We start from the raw sequence: 19719 nt of genomic DNA, 5'->3' as shown, positions 1-19719 counted from the left end.
TTGCAGCAAATATATCCAAGGTCACCTGTCAGAAAGTGTCTGAAGGTGAAGGTCAGACCAGGGCGTCTTATCATGGGGCCCTCGAACTTCAAAACTACAGGACATAACAGAATCATCAGGAGTTATGATTTACAAATTTTCATTACAAACTTCATTTTCTTTGGAAAAAAATTGTCTAAAACCAAATTATAACACAAAAGAGGAAATGTTTGTTTTAACAAAATGCAACATCCCAGGAGAAGAACCTCATACCAAACACCAACCACGGAGACTAAACTGTCATCGTTAGGGGATGCTTTACTGCAGCAGGCTAGCTAACAAGAGTGAATTGTGGCATATTTCAGAGGGTGCTTGGGGAAGATGTGACATCAGAGTGAGATTTATTTGCCAAGTATGTGTACACATATGGGGAATTTGACTCTTGTATTGAACAAAGAATAAATGAATAAATAAATAAGGCTGAAACATGACAATGACCCAAAACATTGCAGCAGCTCTACCAAGGACCTTTGGTAAGCTTACAATGAGCAGTCCCAGAAAGGCCTAGTTAAATCCCAGGTCTTGATCCACATGAGATGCTGTGTTGAAACTAGAAGCAGGCTGTGCAGGGAAGAAACTCCTCAAACATCCTAAAACTGAGAGGGAGGAGTGTGACAAACATTTCTCAGACTGGTAAATGGCTACAAGAAGCATTTCAACAGAATTATTTAAACCAAAAGGGGGTGACACTACATTAGAGGGCAGGGTGTAGGCAACTAAATGTTTCCTTGTTAGATTACACGTTTATTTTTTATTTCTTCTGGTTATTTTTTTGTTGCGTTTTCGGAATATATAATATAATATTGTAACATTATATTATAATATTTATTATAATATAATAAAATGTATGTATGTACAAATAATGTTGGTTTTTTTTTTACTTTTGAATTATGATTCCCCGTGCCGCTAGGTGTCGGTAGTGCACCAAGAAGTTGTTTGTCAGCCGCCAGTAAACCACAGAAGCGGACACGCTAATATGGCTAACGGTGCTAGCTAATGGCTGAATTAGAAATTGGAAAACATTGTCAGGTTAATTCCTGCAATCTGAAAGGTTCGTTTCAATTTAATCGGAACCATTATAAATAAAAAGACAACGTTGGTGTCCTTAAATACGATTCGGTAGACTTCTTCCTAGCATTGTTAGCCTGTGGTTGTTGTCTTCCTTAGCATACTTAGCTAGCAGGAAGGCTAGCGGCTAGTTAGCTTAGCTGCTGTTTGACTCCATCTTTCAATTTCAATTTTGAAGAATTTTGTCCAGACAGAGTCAAACCTGATAGTTTTTATTTTATGAAAATAGCTGAATCGATCCAGTGTCAGTTTAATTGGTTTGTAGTTCAGTCAGAGGCTTTTAAAACCTCATAAAACTAATTCATCATAACTTTGATTTAGTTTGTTTTCTGCATTCTTGTTACAGATTTCCTTCCATTTGTGTGTGATTCCTGCAGTGGTGTTTACTGGTAAGTTTAAACTCCTTAATGATGACTGGAACTGTATTTAAAAGTTGCCTAAAGTTGTCTGGGCTCAGAACAAGTGACAGGATTCAGGTCATCAGTGGTGATGGAGAAAATTGCAAAGTGTTTTTTCCTCAAGCAAGCAAAAACATAAAATAAAACATTGTATGTGTCCTGGAGTCCTGATGGAAATTAGCTCTAAGAGCTATAATGTGGTACGAAACTTTACTTTTTTTTATTTTGTGATTAATGCTGCTATAGCTGGTCCCTGTTCAATAAACCAAAAAAAACTTTTCTAATGTTTTCTTCTATACTTGTTTATTTGTCTAAATTTCTTTCAGATTTCTAAACGGTTTATAATGGATAAAGTTTAGATTTTGTTGAGTTAAACATGATGGTTAATTCTTAGCTCAGAATTTGCTTTCAGACAGAAAATGCTTTTAATTGTTAAACTATATAATAAAGCTGGGCTTAGAGTATACATTTGAATGAGTCAATGCTTAATGGAAGTTTATATTCATTAAAATCTGCACGGTGGAATTCAGTACTGTACAACACATTATAAGACGATGTATAAAACAGTAGACAGTGGTTGGAAAAGTTCAGACAAGGTTTGCGAATGTTGCACACATACGGCCAAACGCAGCTATTTTTTTTTTACTGCCCACACTGTTTTGCTTGCATTTTTATTACTTTAAGTATCAAACATGAGTCTGATCTTCATATTTTAAACTAAAAGCGATTGTATGTTTATTTTCACAGCGTGAACCGTCTTTGGCTTTTGGACTGATAGACTACTTTAAGCAATTGTAGTTTCTTCTAAAAGGCTTTTATGGGCATGAGAGGTTTTTAAAATTAGGAGAATTTTTAATCAGATTTGAGAGGGAAACCAAGCCTTGATTTGTGACGTGGAAGAAAGGGACTAACGCTGCAGTAAAATGTGTTATTTTCATCTTGTTGTTTTCTTTGTTTTTCTGCATCCTGCGCAGTCTGGAGCACAGAAGCAGAGAGGCGCACTCCTGTCCAGAGGTAGGTCACGTGTTTTCTTTACGGTGGAGACAACAGCTTGCATCAGTCTGGGAAGTGCTGCTTTTATAATACTATAATGCTGACATGTGGGGGTTTCTTTGCTAAGATTAGAACTGCTTTTTTTTAGATTTACCTAAACTCTAAATCTAATTCAAGCTGTGACGTGTTTTGCTCATACTTTTTTTTTTTTACTCCTTTCTTTAGGAAACAGCAACAAGGGAATCTCGCGGCACTGGCGGCAGCACGAGTTATCCCTGCTCCTTTGAGGGCTGCAAGGGAAAAGAACCGCTGCCAGTTCTATGTCCGCAATGTGAAAAGCACTTCTGTTTGGCGTAGGTCTTTTTTCTTTTAAGACTTTAAGCAGATCAAAGCGGAGGTGGAGGGTATGGGTTCTCTTGTGTCTCGTCTCTGAACCAAACCGAACAGCTACTTTTTTGTTTCGCGTCCTGCAGCCATCGTCACCAAGATGATCACAAGTGTGAGAAGCTGGAGGTCCAGAAGCCTCGAATGGCGGCTACGAAGGAGTTGGTGCAAAAGATTTTAGGTCAGGGAAACAAGCCATGGCATTGTTTCTTTTTCAGTAGATTCAGACTTTTTTGCTTGTGCTATCTTGTTCAGTTAAATTTACATATATTTCAACCGAGCTTTGGTGTGTTCCACATTTTTAGGATTAGTGTTTCGGGGAGAAAAAAAAACCTGTGAATAATTTTCCTGCCATTCCATAGTCATGCTCTACTGTGTAACAGAGAAACCAAATACTTTATTTGGAATGTGACAACAATTTGAAGAATGTGTGGTATGAATGCTTCTGCATGTCACTATAGATTCTATCATTTAGACACTTTAAGCAGCAGAGATGTTCCTGTTTCTGTTCAGAGTCAAAGGATGGAGCCAAAAGCAGGGGGCGCCGAGGAGCAAAGAATGCTGCCACCGCAGCAAAGGTAGCCCTGATGAAGCTGAAGCTGCATGCTGCCGGAGACAAGGGACTGCCACAGGTAAATCGCTTCCCCCCCCACCACCATCATAGCTTCAGCTGTTTGGAACTACATGTAGGATTCTTGCGCAGTTTGGAGAATTGGAGTTTGATTCTGAAAGAGAATGGGGAAAATAAAAGTAATAAAATATTGGAAAACATAGATTTTTCTTATAAATATATCTTCCTACCCTGGTTTCTTCCTCCTCTCCCTTTCTCCTTCTTTTTTATTAGTCCTTTCCTTTTCTTCCCATCCTTGTGCACTACCTTCTTCCCTTCCTATCCATCCTTCCTTGTGTCATTCCTTTCTTATGTCTTTCCTTCCTTTCTTGTATCATTCCTTCTATGCTTCCTTGTGTCATTCCATCCTTCCTTATGTCTTTACTTCTTTTCTTTCTTGTATTACTCCTACACTTCCTTATGTCCTTTATTGTATCATTCCTTCTATGCTTCCTTTTGCTATTCCTTCCTTCCTCGTGTCTTTCCTTAATTTCTTGTATCATTCCATCTACGCATCCTTGTATCATTCTTTCTATACTTCCTTGTTTCATTCCTTCCTTGTGTCGTTACTTGTTCTCTTTCTTGTATTGCTCCTTCTACGCTTCCTTGTGTCCTTCCCTCCTGTCTTGTATCCTTCCTTCCTTTTTATGAATTTAAAGTTGGAAGTGCAATAAGAGCAAAGAAAAATAACACGGGGGTCATATGCTTTTATGCGTTTTCATCAGAGAGTGCATAAAAGCATCTCATACCTACCTTTTTTGGGTCCTCCTTCCTTCCTTCCTTCCATCCTTCCTTCCTTCCTTCCTTTCTTCCTTCTGTACAGTTTTTGGGATTTGCAGGTTCCTTAAAGCCCACCCACTCTGGAAATACCTGGAAAAAATCTGTATAAAACTTTAATTTATATGTTAAAAGTTTAATGACTAAGAAGCAAAAAGTAGAGTCTGGAATAAATCTGGAATTTGTATTTGGAAAAATTTGTAGGAACGCTGAATATGTTGCAATAATTTATCCCCTGCCATTTTTTTCCCACCATTCCTTGCTCTTGTTTATGTGCTTTCCAGACGGAAAGAACCTATTTGCAGGTTTATCTTCCAAAAGAAGCCAAAGACGGCAGCCGGCCCATGTTCTTCTCTTCGAAGTGGAGCGTGGGTAAAGTGGTGGATTATGCAGCCTCTTTAGCCGGCCTCAAGAACAACAACAATGTTCTGACAGCCAAGGTAAACAAAGAGGGAGAGATGAGGATAAGCCCAGGCGCGGTTTTTTTTTCTTCTTTTTTTCTTAACACATGAGAAGCTCCGGCTTCAAAATAAAGCTAAGCTGCAGGGAGCTGAATCTAAGCACAATTAAATAAAAGCAAAATAATACTTGTTTTTCTGTCCGTTAAAAAATGTTTTTGTGTTCGTGCTGAGCTGAAATTAAAATTTCTATAAAGATCTGACTCAATGCGCAGCCCTATTGGAATGTATTGCCGTTTTTTGGATATGTTGTCTGTTGACTGATTGTCTGAATATCCCCAAACCATTCCTGGTTAAATGGAAAATGCTGCAGACCTTCACAGACTGGTTTATTGTCACAGAGATGGTCCCAGCAGAGAGATGAAGACATGGACAGGATTAAAGGAAAAGTTTCATTTGGACATTTGGGAAAGATGGAAAAATAAAGGCATACTGCTTGTGTGTTAACACTCCTAGAGCAGGGATGTCCAAAGTGAGGCCCGGGGAGTCTTTGAGGCCCTTGGACTGATTTTTGTGCGGCCCCTGATCGCAATAAAAAATAATAATGCTTTTTTCTTATTTTTTTTTAGTATCAGTTCCATAAATTTCCAGCAACAGGGTGCACTCAAACCCTTCATTTAGTTGATTTTTTTTTTTTTTAACTTGGCCAAATGTAACAAACATTTGGGATGAAAGAGAGACGGAAATCCACTCTTATTGCTGAGAATAGACAAAAATAATAAAAATCAGTCGATCCCCACGGAAAATAGACAATTGAATTGTGTTTCTTTTATTAAGGCAAACCTACAAACCCCCTTTTTATTGTGCTTTGAATCTACAGCGTTTTACACATCCCTTCTCCTCAGAAATGACTATTGTTTTACTCGAGTGTTTACGCGTGTAGTTTACTGTTGAGCAGGTGCTTTTGTGGCCTGCCAGCACTTCTGACTTGATGATTTTTGGCCCTTGTGGGTAAAAAGTTTGGACACTGCTGTTTTTGAGAGTAAACTAAAAGCAACGTGGCTCCTAAAATAAAACAGGGGGAAAAATAAGCTAAAGAAGAGTCATTGGGTCTCAATTGTAAGACGTCGAGCATGCAGAAATCTCCATTCTAAAATATTAATAACATCATTAGAGAGAGCGTAATGTACTCAATGCCCCTGCTCTGTAGCTGGGGGTCATCAGTATTAACATCAACCCATGTGTCCATGTACAGAAGCTGCGTCTCTGTCATCCTGAGACGGGCCAGGCCCTCCAGATGGATGACTCCCTGCTCTCTCTGCTGGCTCACCCAGAAGCTCCGCTGCATAACGGAGGCAATGTGATCCTGGAATACCTGGACAACGAATGCACCGGAGTAGAGGACGTTTCTGATTACATTACCCAGACCTGACATGGAGGATGTGTGCAAATTTGTATTTATGTGAATAAAAATCGATCATGTTTGTGGATTTGGGTTTTACTCTGACGTGTGGCAGAAGTTAGTTGGATATACTTAATAGTAGCGCTAGATTTGATTTGAGGGTACATGGAAGTACAACATTTAGGAAATAAAGTACTGAATTTTTTACTTTTTTATTGGCAATCACAAACTTTTTTTTTTTTTTTTTGCCCTTAGATTTTTTGATACATTAAAACAAAATTGGAAATAAGATAAAAAATAAACACGAGTTTAGCTCTAAAGAGCACAAGTATGAAACAGAAAAGTGGGGTTTGTATTTGTATTTTGCTTCCTTTACTCTGATACCTGTAAATAAAAACCATTTCCTTCTGAACTAAACCGGTTTCGTAAACAGTCCTGCTTTGTGTTTTCGTCTCACCCTTTGCACACGCTTATCAGGCGAGTTTGAGGATTAATTTTATTATTGAGCTGAGGCAGTGCTCCCAGTCAGTCCCAGATGTTGACGAATCCCAAACCCGAATGTTTCAGAGGTTAAAAGACAGATTTTGGCTTTCTTAAACTGTTTCGAATGTTGTTTTAATATATACACCTCATGTTATTAAATGTGATTCTAGGGCCAGCATTTGCATTTACGGGGCTATAATTGACCTGAAGTCACAGCCACAAAGTTTCCTAAAAAGAAAAAAAGAAGCCTGTAATAGTCTTAAGACACGTGTGCACAATTATTAGGAAACTTCATGTGCAGGATGATCATGTAACTAAGTGAAAGTGTTCCTGTCGCACTCGTTTATTTTAATCTGAACCGTGAGAATAACTCAAACTTTAAAAAGAAATGTTCCTGACATTTTCGAACATATGATTAATGAAACCCCCTTCTTAACAACAACGCTCCCTTGGCATCGGTTCATGGAGTCTTTAAGCTTCTTGATCCGTTGAGGATCCATTTTTTTTTGCTCTGTGTGTGTAGTGGCAACAGCTGCCTCCCAGGGCCTGTTCAGAAAGATGTTTCCCTTCACTGTAAGTCTGCTTGTTAGGAAGGGTCCACAGGTTCTCCGTTGTGTTAATGAGGAAGGGGGCGATGTTGTTATTCATTCATCTTTAAGGGCTTCGGTGGCCAACCAGGCAGAGGAGTACAGGGACGCATGTGATGAGAGTCCCGCTTCAAAATCAAGCTGGAAGAAAGTTCTGATACAAAGTGGCCTATAATTGCTAAGTTATTGTTAATTTTGAGTTCCATCTTGAACCTCTGGCTCATCTTTACTAACACCAGCCGATGCCTCATCTCCACCCTTCTGGTGTCTTGCTGGAAGTGGAGCACCGTGGCCGTTACTGACCCAGCCGTCAGGCCGTTCGCCTGGTCTGTCGGGAGTCGCTCTCATCGTCTCAGTTCATCAAACTTTTAGCTGATCTGTCATTAGATAGTTCTTGTCAGGTTTCAGCCCTCCTTACTCTGTATCTCTGAGCCCTGGACACCTTGTGCTTCTGGCTTCTCCGGGTTGGCTGCAGCTCAGGAGGAATATGACACCGCGGCAGGAGAGTGGGTTTCCTGGTGGCTTCACGTTTGTTTTTCAGAAACTAAAACGTTTGGTGCTTCCCTGACCCGAGCCCTGGTGCATTATCATGTTCAGGAGTACTGCATACCACTGAATTTGACCATATTTGACTTTTCCGGTCAGTTAAAGCTATTCTTTGGGCCATTTTGCCTGAGAAATCGAAGCCACCTAAAAATGATGCACACCTCGAAATGTGTTGATCTACTAAAGCGATTAGGATTCAAGTATAAAGCATCTGGAGTTGGGAAAGATCCATGCAATTGATAATAAAGGTGAAATGCTTACAGCCTAAGAGTGGGCACAAGTGTGCAGCTTTGTTGTGATGGCTGCAGAGGTTGAAAATTAGTAAATAGTAGTGAAATTAGTGAAGGATCTGATATGCGGACAGTGGACATTGTTATTTCAAATACAAGGTTGAATATGCCAAGACCCACACGTTACTGTTTATTTTTTAACCCTCTAAGTAGATTTTTTTTTTAAATAATCTAGTTAGCACTCTCTTTTTACTTTTTGCAAAAATACACCATGATTTCAGGAAACATCCATGGAAGAACAATGTGAATTGGAGTGGATTTTGGGAACACAAGATCTCTGTTATATGTTTCTTCTGATGCCATTTGCCTGGAACCTGTAATATTTGTGGCAGTTTTGAAGCACCTCCTATGTTTGGTATCTTTCTCGCTTCCTTTTAACCTTTTATCCAACTCTAGGAGAGCTGGACAGGGCCGTCAGAGGTCCTTAATCCCTCAGCAGGACCGGCATCTGCTTTTTTGCGGAAGGAGGAGCAGGATGAGCACTGCTAGAGCTCTTTAAAGGGACCCTCAGCTTGGTGTGAACGTCTCTGACCAAACCATTAGAAATTCATGAAGGTGGCCTGACAGCCCAACATCCTCCAGTAGGCCCTGTGCTCACTAGCCGGCACCGTGGAGCTCGACTGGCATTTACCAGAAAGCACCAGAATTGGCCGGTTCAGCACTGGCTCCCTGAGGGTCAGTGTCGGTCCATGCAGACCTGTACAGGATAAAGGATGGTGCCCAGGCTGCCATTGGGTATCAGGATGAAAGCCTCAGAACCTTTATTAGATTTCCTGGAGGGATTAATACCACTGACTGGCCCTTTAGCAAATTGCACCAAACCATGTCGGGGACAGAGCAAACGTGTGGAAGACTGTGCTCTGATGTGATGAAACACAAATATTAATATTTTTGGCCAACATACCAAACGCCACACAAACTAACACCTCAGACATTAGTGACAAATGCCTCACTGACCTAACTCTTGTTGGGGTTGTGGTCTCATTAATACGTTACATTTTTAATTTGTGCTTTCACGTCCTTTTATGTTATGTAACTAAAATTAGCTTTGCAGATAAGTTTTTTCTTTCTTTCAATTTCCTGCACAAGACTGTAAAGTATTCCTTGTGAATACATAAGTAAAGAAACGACATGGAATATCATGTACGCAAACACATTTGGGACTTTTCACGGACTGGGTAACTGTTTTTTAATTTTTTTCCTAATGTACTTTCAAAATGAGAAAGTTCAACTGTGGTGGAAAACTGACTACACATCACCCTGTCCAAGATTAAATGTGGTGGCGGTGGGCAGCATTATGCAGTGGCAATGATTTCTTTTTTCTTTTTCAGAAGGGACATGGAAGCTGCTCAAAGTGAAACCTCTCAGAGGTTCCAAAGGATTTGAGGTTAACTGAGGTCGAGCTTCCAGCAGGACAGCAGATCTGGTGTATCCCGGCGTTAGAATGGCATTCAGTCAAAGTCCACACCTAAATCCGCTTGAGAACCTGTGGTAAGGTTGAAAAATGTATTAAAATGTGTAATATTTTTATATATATATATATTTTTACTTTCTAACTTTTTACTTTTGCAAGGAACTGTAACACAGCAGAGGGGGGAATTAAACACAAGTTGTACTTCTTCCTATTCAAGTAAAAGATTGACAGAGTTGTGGCCGGAACCAGAAAACGTCTACAGATATTTCCTTTTATGACATTAAACATTACTCTACTGCCTCACTTGTGTTAACCAATCACATTTCACGCTACGCATAGCGACAGGCTGATACAGCCAATCACAAGGGTCCATAAAAAAATGGGCGGGTCTCTACCGATGTCTGTATATAAATGGGGGGAAAAGGGGCGGGACCATCAGACAGTAGGTCTTGTTTTGATGAGAGCAGAACGGCTCTTGAAGGTTATCGATACACAGCAGGAACAATAGTCCGTTGTGATTTTTTAAAAATATATTTAATAGGCTCAGTAGCTTTTTTTTTTGCTACATTTCCGATCGAGTCGCCGAGAAAGGAGCGACTTGATCCCCATCCCGGTGTAGGTGGTTTTGTGAATCCAGGTCGAAAGGGATGCCGCTGCAGACAGACTCCGACGGACGCCAACAGTCGCTGGATTTAATCTCGTCGCATCTAATCGGGAAGAGCAGCTTCTCTATAAACTTAAAAGGCCTCAGAACGTCCCCCGCTCGACCGAGTGCTTCCGTGAGATACATAAACTCCAGTTCACGGTGTTAAAAACAACAACAACAACAAAGTGTCGCTTTTTCGGGGGCGTCAGTCTTCAAGCTAACGGCTAGCGTTAGCCGGCGGAAAAAAAACAAAAGCGCGGATCGCTAATCCCCGGGGAGCGGCTCCGGAGAAGCAAGGCGGCCGTCTAACGGTGCTACCGAGGTCCAGCCCGCTTCAGCCTGCCTGCGCGGAAGCTTATTTGGTCGGTAAGTGAAATAATAAACATGGATGGCGTTGAACCAGGAAGGCTGTATGTGTGTGGGGGAGGGGCGGCGTTCGCTGTTATAGAGGAAACGAGTGTTTTGGTCCGTAATTCATCCGAGAGGGGCGCTGCTGCTACGCACTTTCATCCCCCGGCTGCCAAGTTTCCTCTTCCCGACTGCCAAGATATTTCTGATATTTTTAAAAGCGTAAAAAAGGGTTTAAAATGTAATTTTTGTGTATTTTTTTTTTTTACCCCCCTCAGGCGACCATGAAACTGCTGGAAAACTCCAGCTTTGAAGCCCTCAGCTCCCGGCTGTGTGTTGAAACAGGGGAGTCCCGCATCCTCGGCAGGTAAATTAATTTTTATTTATTTATTTACTGTTTTTTAGAATTTTATAGAGCTGCGGATGGAGTGTTGACCCCAATCAGTTGTTTTTTTTTAACCCCCTTCAGCTTGATTAACCCTGACCATTGGCCAACAGGGTCAGAAAATCCGATCAGGGAGCGTTTCCAAGGGCAGCAGACTTTAAAAAGCGGTGCTAATAATGGATTAACCATCCATCCTCCACGTTGGCATCTTTAAAATGCACCTTTTGGTTTCAGAATGACAAGACTAACCAACGCCTGATCTCTTATTATTCTTTTTCTATACATATTATTGGAAGGAGGCTGTTTTTTGTTTTTTGGGATTAAATGTCTGTAAGGGCTTAGAAACTACATGGTCAGATCAACTGTGAGTTGATATTAGGAGTGGGCGACATGAACTTTTACATTTTACATTTTGTGGAACTATTGTGAAAACGCTAAAAGCGTCGATAGACTATTACAGGCTTCTTGTTTTCTTTTTAGGAAACTTTGTGGCGGTGACTTCAGGATAATTATAGCCCCGTAAATACAAATGCTGGCTCTAGAATCACATTTAATAACATGATTTCGAAACAGTTTCATCGGGACACAAGTTGCTCAAAGAAATGTGATTTATTTTTTTTTTATTACAAAACTTGCATTCAATAGGATTTTTTGAATATTAAATGTTTGTTGATACTCTGAGGAAGCAAAACGGTGGAGAAAATGGCTAAAATAACAATCCTGACAATACTTGCAGTTTTTGGGGTTTGCAGACTAATTGCTAATTGGAATGTATCGATAAGTCCAAATTCTTATAAGAGAGGTTTTCCACGATGGCGATAAAACGATGCGAGCAAGGCAAAGCAAATTTATTTGTATAGCACATTTCAGTACAGAGACGTTGCAAAGTGCTTTACATGATTAAAATATAGGAAAATAAAACAGAATAAAAGGAAGTTGGAATAAAATGTAGAAACAAAATAGAACATGGGAGAATAGAAACTAAAAGCAAACATCAAAAACAGTTGGACTACAAAGTTGAACTAATGATGTTTCAGTAAAACAGTTTAACTTAGAACAGTCGAAGGCAATCCTAAACAAATGTGTTTTTAATCTTGATTTAAAGGAACTCAGGCTTTCAGCACTTTTACAGTTTTCTTAAAGTTTGTTCCAGATAAGTGGAGCGTAGGAACTAAATGCTGCTTCTAAATAAAGGCCCGGCTTTGGTTGATATCTCTGTAAATAATTGTTTAACATGGACAGGTGATATCTCCTCCGACCGGTCGCAGGCTTGTGAATCGGCTTCAATGGAAATCGTGTCGTGACAGATCTTTTTTTTTTTTTTTTTGCCGTCGGCAATCGTCGTCCAGACGAGTCGGCGTACCGTCGTGTCGCGTTTAAAGCTGGTGATTTTACGCCCCTAGCTGTAACTGAAGGGGAGGTTTTATTCCCACCCGTGTCCTGAAGTCTGGCTCCAGTTGGTATCGAAGCCGCAGCCCAACGCAAAAAAAGGGAACTAAATATACGTAGAATTTTCTTAAAATGGGAATGGGAGTATTTTTTGTTGATTTGATTAGGTAAATAAGAATTTTGCACAAAAAATGGGAACAATTCATCTCAATCATCTTATTTCAGGTGCATGGTACCCAATGATCTTATTTTAGGGGTAAAGTACTGTTTCTATTGCCAAATGGTCTTATTTACCTGCTCAAATCAAGGAAAAATACACTAATTTCAAGAAAATTCTAATTTGTTCCCATTTTGCAGCAAGGAAGGCTTCCTTTTGAGCTGCTTTGGACCCGGGTCAGTTTGTGGGTTGGTTTATTATTATTTTCCCAGTCTTTCCTCAACATGTAACCCATTGCTGCGCCGTGTCGGACAGCCTTGTTCTACCAGGCCTCGTCTTCTGGATGGAGAGGTCCGTTGGGTGTAGAGGAGTCAGTCAGTCAGTCCTTGTCTCATGTTTCTCTCAGATACAGGGGAGAAAAAACGACACCACGGAACAGGACCGCTGAAAGAGGTCACTGACCCCGCGCTGAGTTAGGGCTGTAGAGCCGCGCCGAGCCTTCTGCAGGTTATGCAATATAAAAAGCTTTTACTGCTTTCCAAGCGCGCAGCCAGCGATCACAGATAAGCGCTGGCGCTCGTTATTCACATTGTTGCTGATGTCGAGCAGATTTACAAAGTCAAGAGATGAAGGTAAAGATCAACAGTTTTGGTAAATTAGCCCCCCCCCCCCCCCCCCCCCCCCATTAATAAACACACCGGTCTGCTCTGTTGTTGCTGACGGCATTCAAACAGGTCAGCTGTGTTGTGTTGGGAATGCCGGCGCTGCTATTTCCACTCTGTGCTCCGTGGATGTTCCTATATTTAACCCGCCGGGCTCTGGAAGGATCCTCGCCCTCCGTCTATCCTTGGCCGCGTCGCCTCGGAGCGCAGCGGCGGAAAACAAACAACCTTGGTGTGCTGCGCTCTGGTACAGCAGCCGTCTGCCCCAGATACGTGAAAGGCGGCTGACCTTTCTGCGACCCCCGCAGCACACGGCTTCCAGGGGTTCTCCCGGGCCTGACGAACGGGCCTGGAGAACTTTCCCCAGCTTTCGGTTTCTTTCCAGCAAATCTTCCTGGATTTTACGCAAAGGCAGTTTGATGGATTGAGGCAGGGCCGTTCTGGAGGAAATGCCGTTAGGGGCGAGAAGAAATTTTCCTCCCACTCCCACTTCAGCCTCTCATCTGGTAATCTGATCTTTTCTCTCTCCACCACTCCTAACCGATGTCCTGTCGATCTCTCCTCTGCTGTCTCTCTCTTAGCTGACAGGAGGTCTTCTCTCTCTGAGAGATCTCCTCTCTCTCTCTCTCTCTCTCTCTCTCTCTCTCTCTCCTCTCTCTCTCTATATATATGTATATCTCTATCTCTCTATATGTCTATATCTCTCTCTGTCTTCTCTCTCTCTATGTCTATCTAGTCTCTCTCTCTATATATCTATCTGTCTCTCTCTCTCTCTGTCTCTCTCTCTGTATGTATCTCTCTATGTCTGTATCTATGTCTGTATCTATGTATGTCTGTCTGTCTGTATATATATATGTATCTCTCTCTGTCTCTGTCTCTCTCTCTGTCTGTATATCTATGTATCTATATATGTATCTGTATCTGTCTCTATCTCTGTCTATGTATATATATCTATCTCTGTCTCTGTCTACCTGTCTATCTGTCTATATGTCTCTCTATATCTGTATACATGTCTATCTGTATATATCTCTCTATCTCTATCTCTACCAGAACACAGAGAATACAGCCGGAGCTACAATGGAGTGGTTTAGATCATGATCGTTTCTCTGGTCCACCACGCCTGAACCGGATGATTGCAGGACCTCCTCGACAGCATCAGGGGCTGCAGAGGCCTGTTGATCAGGCGCGTGGAGGAAGGGGAGCGCTAGGACCGCAGGGCTGGACGATAATTCAATAACGATATATATGGATCGATAGACGTATGGTTCAATATAAAAAACAGGGGTCAATAAAAAGTTCAATAAAAGAACAGTGCATTCTAGCTTACCGTGTAGGTTAATACTACAGTCGTTACATCCTCCCAGCCAATCACAAACGCTCCATCAGCCTTCAGAGAGTTCAGAGAGCACTTGTTCTTTTTTTATTCTTTTTTTAACACTTAAAGTTTTCATAAAAAGTTGGTATAATAAAGGGTTGTTTGATTCTATTTGTTTAAAAACGTCACTAAGCAACACCATAAAATGACCAAGGCTGCACTTAAAATGTATATTTAGAAATTTTTTGATAATTATAGATATCGATCAATATCATTTCTATTTTATCAATATGCTTTATTTCTATATCGTCCAGCCCTAGATAGACGGATATCAATGATAGATTAGCATATCATGTAGGTTAATATTACAGTCACTACATCCTCCCAACCAATCACAAATGGACCCAGGAATGTCGTCACTTAGCCCCGCCCCCTTCAAAGAGTTCACAGAGCACCTTTGTTTTATTATTATTTTTAGCTTTGGTAAACGTTGGTTGAGTGTGAATCCAGTGTTTGTGTGTCTGTATCTAAAAGTAGGTTGCTAAGCAACAGCATAAATGGCCAGGGCTGCACTGCTGCCTTCGATTTGTTGATAATTATCAATATCGATCAATATAATTTCTATTTTATGGATATGCTATATTTCTATATCGTCCAGCGCTACTGAAACCTGGCAAAACTCTTAAGGGCTGCAGGCGAACCTCAAGCCTTTTGGGCTGAATAACAATGTTCCCTTTCTCCAGGTTCTAAGGCGCCGTCACGTCTCAGATCATTTTTTTATGTCGTCCGTCTCTGCTTCACGCGTTTTTATTTAATATTATGGGATGCATTGATGTTTCTCCTCCTGTCGCCCCGCAGGATCGAGAGCTACTCCTGCAAGATGGCCGGGGACGACAAGCACATGTTCAAGCAGTTCTGCCAGGAGGGCGAGCCCCACGTGCTGGAGGCCCTGTCCCCGCCCCAGTCCGGCAGCGCCGCCAGCCCCTCGCAGTAAGCGCGCCCCCCCCCCCCGGCAGAGATCTTGGCCGAGCGGTCCCGGGACGCTTTCAGACTGGCTAAACGCTGCCGCTGCTGTGTTTCAGGCTGGGGAAGAGCGGCGAGGACGGCGAGAACCCGCTGAGCGACAAGGTGTGCAGGAAGACGCTGTTCTACCTCATCACCACGCTCAACGAGTCCTTCAGGCCCGACTACGACTTCAGCGCCGCCCGGGCCCACGAGTTCAGCCGGGAGCCCAGCATCAACTGGGTGAGTGCGTCCGTCGCCGCGGCAGCAGCGGGAGGAGGGATCGCTTTTAAAGGAGCGGCCGTTAACGGCGCGGCTTCCTCCTCAGGTGGTGAACGCCGTCAACAGCAGCTTGTTCTCGTCCGTGGGCGAAGAGTTCAACTCCGTGGGGCCCGAGCTGTGGAACGCCATCGACCAGGAGATCCACCTGCAGAGCTGTGACATTTACAGGTCAGTGTGCGGTGTAGTCCACGCCGCCGCCGTCCCGTCCTGACCGGAGACCTTCTCACCTCTGCCCGTTTGTTCCTCAGCTACAACCCGGACCTGGACTCGGATCCTTTCGGCGAGGAGGGGAGCCTCTGGTCCTTCAACTACTTCTTTTATAACAAAAAGCTGAAGAGGATCGTGTTCTTCACGTGCCGCTCCGTCAGGTGGGTGCCAGCCAACGCCGGGGCGCTAGACGGATCCCACGATGAAATCCGCGTACAGACGGAGCTATTTTCCTTTTATTGGCTCTGATCGGTGACCATCAGGCCAGACAGTGATTTTTCTTTACCTCATCAAAGCAAAGATCTCCCGTCATTTAATTAAAGTTAATTAAAGACGTAAGTAGACGAGACCTCACAGAAGGCCGTTAGTCGGTATCGGCTCCCTGCCGGCTCTCAATCGGTCCAGTTGGTTCTCCTTTACCGACTGCTCCCACCTTTATTTATTTCTGCCAGCGCTGTTCTCAAACATGACTCGGCGGTTTTGCAGCAGCCGTATATAACATGAGGGCGCATCGCTAACGTTTTTTTTTTTGTTGTTGTTTGCTCGCAGCGTTCTCAGCGGCTACGGCCGCGGTTGCCCCGACAACGAGCTGGACATGGAGCTGGAGGACGAGGAGGAGATGGACGGCTTCACCGAGGGAGGGTGAGATGAATAAATCGTCTCCAGCTTTACTTTCTTTTTTAAATGTTTTTTTTTTAATGCAAAGACTGCTTCAACTTCCTTTTTTCTTTCTTTCTTTTTTATCCCTTTCTCAGGTGTCCCAGAGCCCTGTGTGTGTAGATCCTGGACCTGCATCCAAAGATCACCCATAGCCGCACTCTTGCTCTCTTTCCCTTTTTGTTTTGTGTCGCTCTGTGAGAGTTTTACTGCCCCCCCCGCCGGAAGCTGCGCTGCTCTGCGGGGAATGACGCATGTTTTAGTCTCCTGGCGAACTCTGCGGACGTTTGTAGGAAAGGCGCCCCGCTGCCACGAGAACTTCCAATTTTGTTGTCCTCAACATCGTTTTTGACCCTTCGGCTCCTCTCCGTGCATTTTTATTTTATCTTTTTTCTGGAAGAGACTTTGTGACGGACGCCGGAGCAGAAGTGGGTTTATGGCAGAGAAAGATGTCAAAGACTGCCGGGGAGTTTGGCTCCAGATCACACCAGCAACAGGCGTTCCAGGTCCGACTTCCGGATCAGACTGAACGAACGGCTGACGTTGTGTCTTCAGCGTCTTTTTATGTGTGAAAGTGATGCTACTGTGAAACGTCTGACATCCTAAAAAAAAAAGAAGAAAAAAATAACCTTTTATTACTGAAACTGATCTGATGGTAGCTGTTTCCTTGCAGGCTCTCCTCTGAACCCATCCTGACAGCGAGGGGTTGGCCTCTGGGCCGCAGCTCAGATCATATCGGCTTTTATTAGACATTAACTCATACGTCCTGTTGGCGTGTTTTTCCATTTTTATTTTCGTTCTATTCTTCAACGTGTGTTCCTGCTGCTGTTTAATTTGCTCCTCGCCTCGTTGCAGCGCTTCGTTAAAAGCCGAATGTGTCGTACAGGTTGGACTTTTTTTTAGGAAACCGCTCGGCCACTTTTACGTCCATTAAAGGATGGGATGGGTTCCGTGTCTTTAAGACCGCCGGGCCTTGTTCTGATTGGCCGGTGGTGCAGACCTTGATAAACTGGTGTTTATTTCAGAGCGGACTGAGTTTCCTCTGCCAGGAACAGAACCGGAACGACGAAAAGCTTGGCTTTAACGGACTTTTTGATGCGCAGGTTCAGCTCTTGGGATGTCATCTCCCCCCCTTTAATTCAATTTAAAATTTAAAAATTGGTATTTAGATTCATTGAAATGTTTAAATTGTAAGTGCTAACTTTGATTGCAGCTTTTTTCTTTTATTGGGGTGTTAATAGCCCAATCCAGGCATGTCCAACCTGCAGCCATTTCAAGAGAGATTTGGTCCACTAGCACAGCTGGCTGGGGTAGATGGGAACGTTTTATTTTTAATTAAAGCGTTATTAGACAGGTTAAAAACTTACAATTGAAAATAAGCACACGTTTTCCAATTAACTTTGATTTGACAATAAATCTAACCAGCAACTTTTACTCAATTGCAGACTTTTATGCATGGAAAATTTTATTTGGTTATTGAAATTGGCAAAACAGTGTTTTCAAACAAATACTGAACCAAGTCCTGTTATGCTTTATGTTACTAGACCAAAGAGAATGTACTTTCCTTTTTTCAGTCAAACCCCAAATAACTTTTGAGTCAAAAAGCCTTTTAATAAGACAAATGAGCAAAACCGTGTGTAGGTGGACAGAAGTAATTGATTCTATGTATTCTGATTGTATAAAAGTAAAACCCAGAGTTTTTTTTTTTTTCAGCTGTAAACCCCCCGTTACTAAAATTAATAGAGTTAAAGTACTGGATTGTCAACGTCTGTAACAGCGGCTATATTCTGAGTTTGAAAAAACAAATCCTGATTTGAGTTGAACATTTGTCGCACAAAATGAATATCCCTGATGTTTTGGAATGATGATTGTATTCACAGTGTCATGAATTTATTCTTTACATGTCAATAATATATTCAGCTTGCTGGACTGAGTCTCACTGGAGTAGATGCTCTCACACCCGACACCGAGGGTTTGGCGCACAGAACGCTGAAACGTTTAGGCGGGTCACAAACATGAGCGTCGGTTCCTTACAATGATTGGGAGAGTATTGTCCCATTAGCTGCTGGGGGCATAAAGAGCACTGGTGAAATATAAAAGACTGGAAATGATTAGCCTATACACGATTCAGATTAGATTATATACTACTGAAAAAAATTAAACAGAGGAAAACATCGGATCTTGGACATAAATCCTGCTGGTATCCATACATTTATTGAATGAGTAACGTGTTTAGGAATAAAGGGATTTGATTAAATGATCAACCAATAGAGCTTAAGCCAAAGCACTAGTGAAGAGTCTTAACAGATAAAAAGATGTCATCTTGATACTTAATGGCAGTCAGGGTACCATCCTGCACTGGTCTGTACTTCTCCAGACCAACGCAAATGCTAAACAGTTTCTGTTTCTGGGGTCGTCTCGTCACCCGTTTAGTTTCGTCAACCTCCTCTACTACTGCCCTGACCAGATCAATACTCCACAAGTTTCACTGACTTTATAGAATACTCTGACTTTAAAGTGCTCCGTTTAGGTTTGAGCAGATTTTCCAGATTCAGACCATTTGATCCTATTTCCCTTGGCACCACAGCAACCGCCGCCCTTGCTGGTGGTTTTTCAAAGGGGCATTCTGGGTAAGCCCAGGCTCTGTTCAAAACGTTCATCCTCTAGGTCAGGGGTCACCGACACAATACCCAGGAGCCTGTTCCAAAACAACCACAACCCACAAAAACTTTGTTTTATTCCATTACTCTTCCTGTTTATTCACACTTTCTTTTATGTACATTTAAAATTGACAGAGCATGAAAAATGTATTTATTTTACATAAAGTTAAGGTGAACTTTGACTCTTCTAGGTCAAAGGTCCGTACTGGTAGCCCTTTGTATGACAACACCAATGAAGTAGCTTTCAGTTTCAGAAAAGTTGGTGACCCCTGCTCTAGGAAGTGATTTTGGCCATTCCCAAATCTGGATATGGAAGTTATTTCTAGATTTATCAATTTTCTGAATAATTCTTTGGTCTATCTTCCTTTTGTCCCCCCTCCCTGTATGCCCTTCCTCGTGTCCTACCCTCAGCCTCGTCCCCATTTATCTCCTTCCTTCCATCCTTATGCCCCATCTCCATTTTATCTTCGTTTCCTTTCCTTCTTGTTTATGCACTTCCATATTTAAAGCTTACCTGTAGAGCTCTTTGCCATTAAACTAACTGAACTTTGGTGTCGGAACATTGTAAATCCATCATAGGGATGACTATTCATGAAAGTTGAGTCTGAAAAGGACATCCA

At 42.2% G+C, this 19719-nt stretch overlaps 2 protein-coding genes across 2 annotated transcripts; both read left to right on the top strand.

Annotated features, from left to right (window-relative positions):
• Positions 1–970: 970 nt before the first annotated feature.
• On the top strand, positions 971–6157 carry zfand1 (zinc finger, AN1-type domain 1). Its single transcript, XM_012853176.3, has 8 exons — positions 971–1090; positions 1454–1496; positions 2480–2519; positions 2724–2851; positions 2972–3063; positions 3396–3514; positions 4554–4709; positions 5923–6157. The coding sequence occupies exons 1-8, from the start codon at positions 1036–1038 to the stop codon at positions 6097–6099; spliced, it is 810 nt and encodes a 269-aa protein (XP_012708630.2). The 5' UTR covers positions 971–1035; the 3' UTR covers positions 6100–6157.
• A 3670-nt stretch (positions 6158–9827) lies between these two features.
• Positions 9828–18368, top strand: maf1b (MAF1 homolog, negative regulator of RNA polymerase III b). The gene is made up of 8 exons (XM_012853177.3): positions 9828–10401; positions 10662–10750; positions 15150–15281; positions 15374–15536; positions 15622–15743; positions 15824–15943; positions 16332–16424; positions 16538–18368. The coding sequence occupies exons 2-8, from the start codon at positions 10668–10670 to the stop codon at positions 16560–16562; spliced, it is 738 nt and encodes a 245-aa protein (XP_012708631.2). The 5' UTR covers positions 9828–10401; positions 10662–10667; the 3' UTR covers positions 16563–18368.
• Positions 18369–19719: the final 1351 nt, after the last annotated feature.

Source organism: Fundulus heteroclitus, chromosome 21 (assembly GCF_011125445.2).
Source record: "Fundulus heteroclitus isolate FHET01 chromosome 21, MU-UCD_Fhet_4.1, whole genome shotgun sequence".
Lineage (NCBI taxonomy): Eukaryota > Metazoa > Chordata > Actinopteri > Cyprinodontiformes > Fundulidae > Fundulus > Fundulus heteroclitus.
Note: the sequence above shows the minus strand (reverse complement) of the source record. Positions and strands in the feature narration are given on the sequence as shown.